We start from the raw sequence: 13,650 nt of genomic DNA on the forward strand, positions 1-13,650 counted from the left end.
GTGTGCAGGTGTGAGCATGTGTCCCTGTGTATGCATGTGTGCGTGCAGGCACACGTGCTCATGGGTTTGCTCATGTGTGCAGGTGTGTAAGCACAAGTGTGCATCTGTGCTCTTTAACTTGGCAGATGGACAAGCTTTAACTCTTGGGGAGTGGAGGGGGTGTCAGTAGAGGAAGAAGCTTCAAAGTGCTATTGTGGTCACGGGCTGTGTTTCCTTGGTCTCTGCAAATGGTAACCTGGTCTAGATGCCATCTGGGCAAGCTGCAAAGGTCTGAGAGTCAGCCTCTAGGAGTGATGCTGCCCTCCATGCCAGTTAGAGCGGGGAGAGGCACTAAAACTGCATCCCGCAACGGCAAGCTCTCTGCTGAGCCCTGCACAGGCAGCACTTAATTTCATCCTCACAGCACCCTACAGCATAAATGCTACCCATCTCCATTTTACAGGTGAGAAAACAAATTTAGAGAGGTTAAAGGAGGCCCCAGGACTAGTAAACTCAGCAGCCAGCATTTCTATTCAGGTCTATTTGAATCTGAAGCCTGAACACTTAAATAGCACTTCATACTACCTTTTCAGCAATTATCTGCTAAGAGCAGTGCATGAAGTGCTCTCTGGGAAAGTGCCTGAAGAGCAGGAATCCCCTTCAGAAAGGTAACAGTCGTGATATGGATGACACTAGGCAGGAAAGCCTGGGCAGCCTTTGCAGGCGCTTTTCTGGGTTCTTAAGGTCCTGCTGACCCATCCAGCAGAGCTGAGCTGAAAGCTGAAGCAGCCCAGCTGGCAGGGAGGCCCTGGATAGTGGCCAAGTTCCTGAGGCTTAGCGGCTCGGATTCAGGACAGGCTGGGGCTCCTTGTCCAGAGCAGTCCCATGAGCCTGACAGGCTCTGGGCAGAAAGGAGCATGACCCCACTGCCTCTCCTACCTGGCCCACAACTCCACATGGCTTCTCTGCCTTCATCAGAGGCAGATACAATCCTCCACGAGGGGCTGAACATGACTCTAAAATTCTTTCAGAGCCTGGGTTCTAGAGAATTCTGTTGGGTCATATACGTCCTTTCCACAAGCTCTGCCATTATCATCATAGTCTTCCTCTATGGTCTCAAATAATAGGCGCCTAGCGAGAACACTGTCTTCCACGCTCTATTAAGACAGTTGGCCATCTGGGCTGACCAGTCCCCACCCCTTGAAGCCTCTACACTCCTGCTAGGTTAGGGTGGGGAGTAATTTCTAGGTTTTTGTGCTGTGCTCTGAGGAGAGCTGAGAAAGGCTCATTTCTCCACTCTGAGACCCAAGCCTCCACCTTGTCTCAGGGATACCTAAATGGTCCCCTGTGCCCCACCTATGGCATTTCCTGAGTTCTACCTCCTAACATCCAGGTATGACATGGACCCTCTGGTTCCTAACTCCTCATGGGTCCCAGCTGTCCTCCCTGCAGGGGAGGAGGTGGAGAGTGGGCTGGGCAGTGCCCAGAGCTTTTCTGCAGGATGGGATAGATGACAAGGAACAGGCCTTGCAGGCCAACAGACCACAGGGCTCCAAAGGGAATCTATGGCTTTTTGCTCTGCTCTACCTCCACCTAGTGGTAATTTGTGGAACTACTCAAATAAAACACTCCACAAAAAAACCAAAAAACCAAAAAAATAAACAAACAAAAAAAAACACTCCACAATTAGGGCTGCATCCTTGGGCAACAGGGCTCACTTTTTTTTTTTTCTTTAACCTTCGTGAACTGTGTAAACCAGAAAGTTCCAACCTCAAGAACAAGAGAAGAAGGGAATAAAATGCCAGATGAGGATTCAGACCAGTGAGATCCTGGAGAGAGTCACCAATCATCCCTGAGTCCTCATTTCCTCTTTGAATATCTGCAACTCCCCACTCCCACCCCATTCCTGTAGCCACATAAATGTCTCTAGCATTCATGGAAACCATTGCTTTGGGTCCTGTTCTCCCTCAATCCCTTTTCCTCCCCTCCCCCACCAGTTTCCAAACCTGAAAACAAACAAACTCTGGCCAGACTGGAAGACAGGCTTTCTGAGAACTTTTTTTCTTTCTCTCAAAACACACCAGCACTCACAGGCACACACTCACTGCCCGGCTCCATCGGCAGCCCGGCACCCTCAAACAGCCTTCAGAGGCAGGTGAAGGTTCTGCAAATGCTTCTTCCCCTCTGGCCAGGCTGCCTGACCCCAGAAGTGGGGAGGAGGCCCGAGTGTGGCCCCGGCTGCTGCAGAGAGAACTCAGCATTACTGTGCCCAGGCAGTCCAGCTGATCTATGGAGGTGGGGATGCCAGGGGGTGTATTGGTCTCCTCTGCACAGGCTTCTGGAGAGCATTGAGGACTGAGAGGAGATGAGGATACCTCCCCACTTCCCTCCCCAGTCTTGCTAAGCAAGGCCCCATCCCTCCCACAGGGGGAGACTGTCAGTCACCAGGGAAGAGAAGAAATAGAAGAAAGAGACATACTGGAGAAGTTGACCATTGCGAACTGCTGACACCTGTCCCCGGTGTATCCCACAGGACACCTACCAAAAGAAAGAAAACCAGAAAGAGAGAGCCAGGATAGCAAGACATAGGCATTGCAACACCCCGGCACGGGCTCCTGCCAATGCCAGCTGGGTTCCTTGCCACCGTTACCATTTGTACTGGCCTTGCCACTCTGCCCCTTACCTGCAGCCCTGAACTTTAAACCCAAGGATTAGGCCAAAAATGAAAAACAAAGCAAAACAAAACAAAACAAAAGAACTAACAAACCAAAATACAAAAAAGAGAAACAAAACAAAACAGCCAAAGATCAAAACAACCAACACCCCTGGCCCTATGCCCTACATTGGGGGGACTGCACCCGGAAGCTTTCTAAGGAGGAGGGACTTGTGTTTGTATCTTCAAACATACTTTGCTTAGGATCTGGCATGTACAATCGCAAAGGCAGTTTCTCCAAACATCTCTGTCCGAAGAATCCGTTTGGACATCTGGAGAAGGAAAAGGGGAAAAATCACAGAACAAACTGGCATCATCCACGAGGCTAAGGTTAGAAATCAAAGTGCACAGTGATGAATGAGAAAAACCAAGTCAGGCACTTGGGGTCACACTTGTAGCTGAAGGGGCTGGAGTTGGGGCTGGGTGGAGGGCTCGGAAATCTCCTTAAACATCTCTCTAATAGATGTGGCTCCATGGGTGGTGGGGAAGGTGGGGTAGGGCAGGGAAGAGGATGATTCAGGGAAGTGGGGTGGGGGAAGATGGGAAATTATTGACTAATTGTCCTACTGGCCATTGAGATTTTCCTTCTTACCTGCCTGTGCCCCATGAACCCAGAGCTGTAGCCCTTTGGTGCCAGGCAGTCAGCTAGCAGGGTGCTGGGAGCCTTGAGGAATACCAAATTCTTGGGAGCCACTCCTTGTCAAGCCCTACCAAAGGGTTCTCTCCTTGGCCCTGGGCAGGTGTTCTCCATGAAACAGCCCCCAGAAAGCTGTCTCTCAAAGGAGAACTCTGGATTGATGTTCCTAGCCTGTGTGTCCATGACACCTAGGAGATGTTTTATCTATTCTCTCAAAGAGGGTTCTGTGGCCAAATAAGTTTAGGAAATCCATTCCCAGGGCTTCTTGTAGAGTTGTAGTATACATTATTAGTATACATTATATGAAAAGCTCAAAACAGTTTTATAGGAGGAAATAGCTGAACTTTCCAGTATGTCCTAAATTTATTTGACCATGGAAGCTGTTTTTGATGAACCTTTGTAGGATATGGTTTGAGAAGGCTTTCCTAGAGCAATATTATGTGGGAAAATCTTAGTAGGGAAAGGGGAAAGGTCAGCATCCCAAAGCTGGCCTTCCTGACACCAGGTGCAGGGACTCTTAGATGGTAAGAATCACAATGAGGGTTACAGCAGGCTCACTGGGGCACCCTGGAGGTCTGTTCCAATTTAGGGGCCTACTGGCAGCCAGCCTGGGAAACCCTGCCCTTTCCCAGTGACCTGCTTCTCCACTGCTGCCTGACTGCCCTGGATCTCATCCTCCCATCCTGCTTTGCTTGCCTGCTCTCATCTTCCTGACCTTGTCCTTACCCCCAAGATACACTTCCTTCTGCTCTCTGGCTGCCACCTCTCTCCTTAGGCAAATCTGAGTCTTGCAGATTTCTGGGAGACATGCCTGGCCCTCTACCCTCTTCTGAACCCCAGCAAGACCAGTGGCCTAAGAAAAAACTTACAGACAAGGCTAGACTGACCCCTTCCTACCATCTCCCTGCTCAGAGATGCTTCTATATTGCCTCTGCCTCCTCTTCCTTAGGAAATTAGGTAAGCCCTATCACCAGTGTTCCCTTCAGTAATAGGCTACTGTTCAACAAGAATCAATCTAAACTTCCTCAACAGGTAAGTGTTCTCTACCTGGTAGGATTCCAGTATGTACCAACCATCAGTTAGCTCTTGGGTGTCTAGTGGGTGGTAGATACTCATGAAAACCCTGTGGCCTCAGATCTAGAGGAGTGGGGAATGGGAGTAGTGGGTGAGCAGAGAGTTGGGGTTTCTTTGGGCCTCCATGGCATCTCCCCCAGGGGGGACAGGAGGTTGGTCCTTTGTAGTGGTGGGGGTATGTCTGGGCAGTAGGGGGTGAAGGAGGGCCGCAAAGTGTATCAGGAAAGTGCTGGTGGGGGGTGCATAGGTGAGTACATGCTCATCATGTTGAACAAGGTGGCTTAGAGGAGGAGGGTTACCATCAGTCCGCTTGTCAACATATACTTCTCTGATCCCTGGCCCTCGTTGCTAATCAGCCCAGGAAAATGGAAGTAGTGGCTATAGCTTCCCAACCAATTCCAGCTAGGCTCAGCTCTTCTTCCTCAGCTCTTGGAAACTGATACCCATTGGGATGGGGACTAGTGGGGAAAAGTGATTTTTCAAACAGAAGTGCTTTGGGGGGTAGGAGATAAAGACCTAGGAAGTTGCCAAAATGATTCTTGGAATCCACAAAAGAGCAAGAAAGAGGTAGTTTTATCTGTATCCAATGTCTGAGATCAGCCTGGCTCTTGGAGGCAGGGACACCTGTGTGTGTATGTGTATGAGTGTGGGTAAGAAGGAGACTGGGGAGTGCGGGTGCAAGAGAGGACAAGGGGGAAATTTCCCATTGCCAACAAGGAGGGCTGCTATCGCATAACTCTTGGAAACCAATGATAACTAAATACATCCCTATGTCCCTGCTCCCACAACCAGCCTTCACTACCCTGACTGCATCCTCATATCTTTCACGGGCTCTAAATTGCACAACTCCAGGAGGCACCACTGACACAGTCTTCGACACAAATGTGCCCCTGGAGTTATGCAACATTATGGTCCTAACCTTTCTGCCTTGAGAAAGCATCCTCACTGGCTGAACAAAAAGAGGGCACTGGGGGATGGCACAGGGTGGAGTGTGGAGGATAGATGGCTGATGCTGTTCTTTGGGGCACTGCTCCTTCAGGAGCTCCTGGACACTCCTATTTCTCTCCTTAGTCCTCTTGTTGAGCATAGGCCACATCCAGGAGGCTGGGCTTCCCTAGAGAAGGTTCTGATAGTGAGCTGGGCCTATAGCCTCTCTAATCTGCACCCAAGACCATGGTGAGAGAGTACAGGGTACATTAACCTACCAACCAGGATGGGAGTCTGGGATTGAGCCTCTGAAATTCAGGGGCACAGAGGACAGATGAGAAGGAGCAGCAGGTAACAGCCTTCCCGGCCCTTCCCACCAGGTCATCAGCTATGACTCTGGGAAGGCCTTCCCCCAGGGCTGGAGAAGAGCAGGGTGAGAGAGGGGCAGAGAGGAGAGCCCATGGGCTGCTTCTGGGGTGACAGAGAGGTCAGGATCTCTGCCTTCCTCTTTCCCACCCCCCTCCCGGGCCTCAGTTTCTCCTTTTGGTAGCCTGGGGATAATGCCATGTGTGCTGCCCTCACCCGGGGGAGGGGAGGATGAAGGATGAGGGTATGCCCCGGGCACTGGAGGGAGTGAGGGTCTCTGAGTTCATGAGAGGTGGAGATGTGGTGAGGATGGGCAGGCAGATGGCTGTGGATGGGGGAATTGCCTGGACATGGAGGGAGGGATGGGGGATGAGCTGATGGGGGGAGGCATGCCACTGGTATGTGCACAGGGCTGGAAAGAGAGTCTTGTTCTGTCATCATCCCCTGAACCAGTCCCCAAGAGTCAACGCACCAACCGTGCTCTACAAACACACGGAGAGAAGAGGAGAAAGCAGCAAGAGTGAGTGCAGAGGCCCCTGTCTGGCCTAGACAGGGGACAGTCACCTTGATTTGGATTCCCATTTTTAAATCCCCCTAAGTTTTCTTTTATAAAACAAAATTCAGTATCAGTGACACTGTTTCTTTTGGCACTGAATTCCAGAAAAACAGGAGGGATGGAGTGCGCCTGCTTTCCAACACTCCCTGCAGGACTCTGAACCAATACACAACAACAAGTGTAAGAAAACCAGGAAGGAAAACTGATTTTTATAGAAACTGGAATGAAACTGACCAATGTAGTTTCATTATCCAAGCTAAGCGGAAATGCAAAAAAACCAAAATAAAAAGTAAACAAACAGCACAAATGGTAAGACGTGAGTTCCATTTCCTAAGTTCTTTCCTTTTTATTCCAGTTCAGGTGTCATCAGGAACCCCAAGAGGCCTGCCCCCCTTCCCTCCCAGCTCACCCACCCCCAGAATGGCCTCTGGGCTCTGCCCTACCCCCCTCCCCCCTGCCCTTCTCCAGCACAGCTCTGAGGACCTGCTGTTCTGACCGAATCCCCACCAGGGATGTCCCTCTCCCTGAGGGCTGACAAGGGAAGTTAGGGAAGTTGGTTCTAGGAGCCCTGACTGGACCAGGGGAGGGGGGCTGAGATGGGGAAGTGGTGGCTCTGGAACCAAGTTCAAGTTCTAAGCAGTGAAGCCCAGTTGTTCTGGGGGAGAGGGGAAACAGGGTACCATCTTCACAGTGGCTCAGGCTCCTGCCCTCTGCTTCTCTCAGGTTTAGCTGGGCAGACCCATGGGTCCTAGGGGTGCAGCTCTGGTGCCAGGGCCCTCCGGGAGCCCACACATCACATCATTCCCTTTCTCACACTGAACTCTAACACTGGAGCCCTGGGGCCCCCATGGCCCTCAGCCCTGGCACCTGTCCTGGGGTGGGGGTGCCAAACCTTCCTGCCTGGAGCCAGGGCTGACTTCCACAACAGGCTGGATCCCTTCAGGGGTCCAAGGGGCTAGGGAAGAGGAAAGGCCTGGTGTGAGTTTTGGGAGAACAAGAAAAGGGGGTGCAGGGCTAGGCTGTCGCTGTGAGGACCCTTATGATCTAGATTCCAAAGAGCTCAGAGCATTTTCAAGTCTAGACTATTCCCCAGGGTCTGTGACACTAATGTGGCAGCATCCTAGAGGCAGGAGAGGATGAGTGGCTGAGTCTGGGCTAAGAACTTCCCTTGAGGACCTGCTATGGTTGTTGGGATTGTCTCCTGAGATTCAGGATGGGGGAGGACGGGAAGGGGATGGTAGCAGGTGAAGGGTGGGGCCAGGAAGGACGTCAGCGAAGGAGGCCAGCTGGGGTGAGAGCCACAGTTCTGCCTGGTAGTACAGGCAGCACCAAGGTAAGTGTGAAGGGGGCATGGCCCTGGCCCCTTGCTACCACATCAGATGGAGGGGTCTTTAAAAGCCCCGGTCTCTTCGCCAGGCTTAAGTTCCAGGAAAGGCAGTGGTCAGGGAGTGGGATGTGATCTGGAGAAGAAGGCCAGAGGCAGGAGAGCCAACAAGTGCTGAGTCTGTCCTTGTCTGTGGAGAGTTCAAACACCTCTCTCTGACTCTCCATCAGTACGTTGGTGGCCTTTGCCCAGATGCCATAGGAATGGGGCAGCTTTGGCACCTTGCCAGGGGTCTAGGATTGAGCTGCTTTGAAAACCCAAAGTTGTTAACTAGGACCTCTCCCCCTTCTTCCCAAGATCTGGCCAGAGCCTATGCTGTCCTCCCCCTCCTCACACCCACTCTAGAGACCCTAGGGGGCACTGTCAGCCCAGTTGCCTGGAAGACCTGGCTGGACCTCAACAAGCCTGCCCTATTTGCTGGGGGAGTGAGTGGTTCTGAGCTCCTTAGAGTTCTTGCTGGGACTACCCTGCCTGGCTGGTGACCAGGCTCTGGCCATTGGGGAGGAAGAAAGGCCCCAACTTGAGCTCCTCCACCCTGACTCTTATTAGGCCACACCCAGAATGGCATCCTTGCTAGTGTTCCCTCATCCCATGGATGGTGCTAGGGGCTTAAGGGGCACAGGCAGTAGCCAGGGTGTATTTGAAGAATGGGGTCCTGCAGGGCAGGAAGGCCAGATCCCAAAGTCAGTACTGGGCTCTGGGCAGACCCCTCTTCTCTTCTCAAGACTATAGGAGCAGAGCTCTCAGCCGCCAAGGGCTCTGGAACCTGTGCTCTGCCTGAGCCTGCCAGGCTCCTCACCACTGACGAAGACCCAGCCTGGCACATGTCCTCAAGAACAAAGTTTGGAGAGTTGCTGAGAGGTGGGAAGGGAGGGAAAGAAAAAGAGAGAGAAACAGAGAAAGAGACAACCCAGTGCCCCAGTGCCTGGAGCACAGAAAAGCTGGCATTCCCATCTCCATAAAGGGTGTTGAGGAAAGGGCAGACGTCAGGAGATGGGGTGATGGGGCCTGGGAAACTGGGACAATAGAAGCCCTTGTGCCCCCTTATAGCTTACATCTCCCTGTATTCCAGGTAAGGGCCAGAAAATGGGGCAAACCCTCTGTACACCCCTTGGGGACCTCTTGTCAGCAGTTCGAAGCTGCTTTTCCTAGAGCCCTCCACTTCTGCCCCAGCATCTCCCACCCTACTCTTGCCCCCACACCCACCCCCACTGGTCACTTACTTGCAGGAGAGCTGGTTGATGCCTTCGATGTAGTAGCAGACGCCTCCATTGACACAATAGGACTTAGCTGTTTCGTTGCACTTCCGAGCATGCCCCGACCAGGATGACAGGGTGGTGCTCACTGGGGATATGAGAGACACGTGCCAGTGACCCACTGAGACCATCTCTGGGCCCCAGGACTCATCTCTTTCATGACCCTTCATGTACCATCTCAAAAGTGGAAGATCACCAGAGACTGCAGGAATGACAGAGGAGGGAAGGTCTGGCAGTCCCTCCCAGACACCAACAAGGCAAACGGGAGGCCACTGTGAGCTCTGCCCATCTGCCTAGTGTGACCCTGAACCTACACTCTGGGCAAACCTACAAAGGCCAGGTTTTGGAGGAGGGTGAGAAGATAGCAGAAACTGCTTCCTCTGCTGGAATAGGGGCTCACCTCTCCCCTTCTCTGCCTTTCTGGGGACTCCACTGTGAGTGGATGTGATGCTGATATCTAATGTTGGGAACAAAGGCAGTAGGGAGATGCAGGGAGGAGACACCACTACCTGTCTGCACTGCTGTCACTCTCCTGTAGACCAGGGAGTGACTGGAAAGGAGCTGGGCTTTCAGGGGAATGATACCTTTTCGACTGTCATTTTCTAAGATCTGGAGAGATATGGGGGGACCCTAGCTTCCACTCTCTCCCCACTTTCTCCCAGGGCTGGGCTGGCTCCAAGCCTCCCTGGAATGCTACCAAGGCCACTATGTGCTGTCTCCATAGGCATGCAGGGTCTTCCCCACACCCTCCCACGCCAGGTAGCCTTTTCCTCTCCCACCTAGTTGGCTGTTACCTCTAGAGGGAGCCTCCAGGCCTTGGACAGCCCAGGCTATAAATCATGGGCTTCTGGTTGTTGGGGAGGAGACAGGGCTCGGAGAGGGACTGGGGAGAGGGGGGGCAACTGGGATGAGAAACTGGGGGGGAGCAAGAGTGGTTTAAGGCTGCTCACCCAGACCGTACATCTGATCGATCAGATTCACTTGAGAAATGAAAATAACTAAAGTTCTGCTGCCCATCAGGAGATGGCATCTAGAAAGCTGGCTTCAAGTGAAAATTCTGGCCTCAAACATCAGTTTTCATATATAAGATAATGCCCTAGGCTGTGTATCTAGATTAGACAGCCCTCTTCTCTCTGGGCTTCCTAGCTGAGGTGGCCCATCCTACCTTGGCTGGCCTATCTCCTCAGGGGAGTTGAGTCTCTGTCATTCCCCTCTGTAATGGGGGAGGTGAGAGGAGGAGAAGGGCAGGCATTTGGCGCCCCCAGTGTTTAGACATGTGGGGAGACAGATGGAGCGCGTGGACTGTGAGTGTATACATAGCTCTGCCTCTGTGTATGTCGGAGGAGCTCACTGATAAAACCCAGCGGGGAGGGCCGGCTCCACTATCCCCTCCACATCATGCCTGCAGCTGAGCTGGCATCCTTGGGCCCTGCTGAGGTCTCCCTCCTCTGCTCAACTCCAGCCCAGCTGGTACCCACATGCTGGCTGGGAAAAGGAGGCCTCCTGCTGGTCTCTGTCTCACTTCTGGGTCAGTGAGACCCAAGGAATCCAAGAAGGGACAGAGAAGAGAAACAGCTGAGGTGACCACGCCTGAGTTGTAAAATACGATTGCTGAGAAGACACTGGAGGTTGTCCTGCCCTTTATTTATGCTGCAAAGGAGGAGGCAGTGACGTACCCATCCAGAGTTACCACATGTGTTTTGACAAAGCCTCGGGGTTCCTGAGCCCCACTTGCACATTCACACCAGCCACTGTCCCTTGTGGAAGAGCACATCAGCACCAAGGCTTGACCTAAGTAGATGGAGGCAAGTGTAATGTGGACCACAGGCCTGCGTCCTCCTGTGGGTATGGCTAAGCCAGAGACATCTCTGCCTGGACTGCCAGGCCCAGCTTGGCTCCCTGGGGAGTCAAAGTTGGTAGGGACCATAGCTGCACACTTGGGCTTGTCACATAGACATATCTGTGCTCACTGAGGCCTTGGGAGACTCAAGCAAGCCCTGAAAGAAAGATGGGGCCTCCCAGGCTGGGTGCGCTGGGTCCGGGCTGCCAGCACCATGTTATCATAGGGATTAGGCTGGAGACCCACAAAGGAAAAAGGGAGGACAATGGGGCTAGTCACAGTGGGCAGTGGATGTGGGGGAAACAGAGATCACAGGCCTTTACACCTCAGAAAGGCCATCCTTCAGTAATGGTAGGGCCCTCCTAAGTCACTACAGCCCGACTATGCTGGTAGTGAAGCCACACACCAGGAAGATTTGCTCACTGGGGAGATGCATTCACACTGTGGCACAGTTACACTGTTCTAGCACATGTGGGCTCCCAGGGCAACATTCTTTACTTCCTTGTCAGTGTAGCTGTATTTCCTCACTGGGTTCTCCTATGTTTGGAGATGCAAAGGTGACACATGGAGCCTAGTGGGGCTGCTCCCGCAATACTTCTACCTGGATGGGTCACAACACCTCAAACCCAAGGTGCTCGAACTGGAATCTCAGTCATCTGCCCAACTACCTTCTTCCATAGTCTCCCCATCTCAGTGATCAAATGGTACCAAGCAAAGACCTAGAGGGCATCTTTTCTTTCTCTTACTCTATTCCCCATGGCCACCAACCATCAAGGGCTGCTATTTCTACTTCCTCAAGAGATTCCACCCATGTCTCACTACTTCCTCCCTAGGCCAAGTCACTGCTGTCTCCCTTTCTTGGATAACCACAATGGCCTGCACACTGGCCATTCTGCCTTCACTCTTGCCTTCATCTCTTTTTACTGTGCTTTAAAATATGTATTGGATTGATCAACTGCATTATCAGAAGCTCTCAGATGGCTTCTATTTGCACTTAGAATAAAATCCCCACTTCCTCCCTAATCTGGGCCTCGCTACCTCTCCCACTGCACCTCCCATCCACCTCTTTCAGTATGCTCAGACCACACTGGTCTGAGCCCTGCTCTTCTAACAAGATGCGTGCCCTCCTGTCCAGGACATTGAAAACATCAGTGTCTCCTCACTGGTCTGGTTCCTCACTCATTCTTCTCTCAGCTTCACACATGTCTCTTTCTAGTACTTATTCCAATGTGGTTACATGGTGAGGGGTGCAGTTGTTAGCTGTTTAGTGTCTCGCGCCACCCCGGGGAATGTACACTCCATCAGGGCAGGTGTCATGTCTGTCCTGTTTACCTCAGAACCCCAGTACCTATCACAGTGCTTCCCAAACAGTAGGGGCTTAATAAATATTTACTGGGTAAATGAGCAAATAAATATCTTATTCTTTGGAGAAAAGTGCCTTCTAGTCTGGTATCGCTGGCTGATGATATTTTTTCTGTAGATTAAAGAATTGTCTCCTATGAAATGCAAATATCCTTTTTTTGCATTAGGAAGGTCATTAGGGAAAATCAAAACTACAGTGAGATGCCACTTCACACACCCTAGGATGGCCAGGATAAAAAAGACGAATAATAGGGCGGTGCCTGTGGCTCAGTGGGTAGGGCACTGGCCCCATATACCGAGGGTGGCAGGTTTGAACCTGGCCCCGGCCAAACTGCAACAAAAAAATAGCCGGCTGTTGTGGCGGGCGCCTGTAGTCCCAGCTGCTCGGGAGGCTGAGGCAAGAGAATAGCCTAAGCCCTGGAGTTGGAGGTTCCTGTGACCTGTGTGATGCCACAGCACTCTACTGAGGGCAATAAAGTGAGACTGTCTCTACAAAAAAAAAAAGATGGATAATAAAAAACTATGGTGAGGACATAGAGAAATTGGAGCCTCATGCATTGCTGGTGAGAATGTAAAACAGTATAGCTGCTTTAGAAGACAGTCTGGGAGTTCCTAAAAAAATTAAACATAGAATTACCAGGGGCTCCAGAAATTCCACTCCTAGATATATCCCCAAGAAATTAAAAACCTATGCTCACACAAAAGCTTGTAAACAAATGTCCATAGCAGTACTATTCATAATAGCCAAAATATGGAAACAATCCAAGTGACTCCACAATCCAAAATATGAATGGATATATAAAATGTGGTACATTCATACAGTGGAAAATTATTTAGCCCCATAAAAAGGAATAAAGTATTGACACATGCTACAACGTGGATTAAACTTGAAAACATTATGTTAAGTAGACCACATGTTGTATAATTCTGTTTATATGCAATGGCCAGAATAAGTAAATCCACAGAGATGGAAAGTAGATTAGTTGTCTGCGACTGGGAGGAGAGAAACATGGGGAATGGCTTTCTTTTGAGGGTGATAACAATGTTCTGAAACCAGTGGTGATGATTACACAACTTTGTGAATATACTAAAAACCACTTAATTTTATACTTTAAAAAGGTAAATTTAATGGCATATAAATTATATGTCAAAAAATTAATTAAAAAAAATGCCTGGGAGAGGTAAGCCCAGGGAGCCTTTACCAGCCCCAGTTCTTTGGTGTGAGTTTATCGGGGGAGGGGGTGCTTTAGGAAAGTGGGACTGGGACAGGGGCTGTGGAGGTGTGCCTCCCTGCTGCCCCCGTGGCAACCGCTTTTGGCCCTTGATTATCTTCCAAGGCTCAAATCATCCATCTCCTTCACCCATTAGGGCTCCTTCCTACCTGCCTGGGGTTCCCCTCTCCCTTTGGCAAAGTTGCCTATCCTTCCTCTCAGTCTGTTAGAAGAGGCAGACACTTGTGAGTTTAGGTTTTAGCTTCCTGCCACTTAAGGGACTTTGTGAGGGGCCAAGAATGTGACTCCCTACAGCTCAGCACAAGGTGTAGTTGAATCAGTTCA

The 13,650-nt window shown here is 51.1% G+C and overlaps 1 protein-coding gene across 5 annotated transcripts in view; it reads right to left on the bottom strand.

Moving 5' to 3' along the window:
- NRG2 (neuregulin 2) overlaps positions 1-13,650 on the bottom strand; it is a 214,173-nt gene that overhangs the window by 16,069 nt on the left and 184,454 nt on the right. For 3 of the 5 annotated variants that reach the window (XM_053566453.1, XM_053566451.1, XM_053566454.1), the window contains exons 4-5: positions 8,860-8,980; positions 2,459-2,517 (exon numbers count right to left, since the gene is read on the bottom strand). In XM_053566453.1, coding sequence (XP_053422428.1) covers positions 2,459-2,517; positions 8,860-8,980 — 180 coding nt within the window. Of the gene's footprint in view, positions 1-2,458; positions 2,518-2,887; positions 2,965-8,859; positions 8,981-13,650 lie in introns of all 5 variants that reach the window. The other 2 variants (XM_053566452.1, XM_053566455.1) reach the window with 1 other exon arrangement.

This window comes from Nycticebus coucang, chromosome 17 (assembly GCF_027406575.1).
Source record: "Nycticebus coucang isolate mNycCou1 chromosome 17, mNycCou1.pri, whole genome shotgun sequence".
Taxonomy (NCBI): domain Eukaryota; kingdom Metazoa; phylum Chordata; class Mammalia; order Primates; family Lorisidae; genus Nycticebus; species Nycticebus coucang.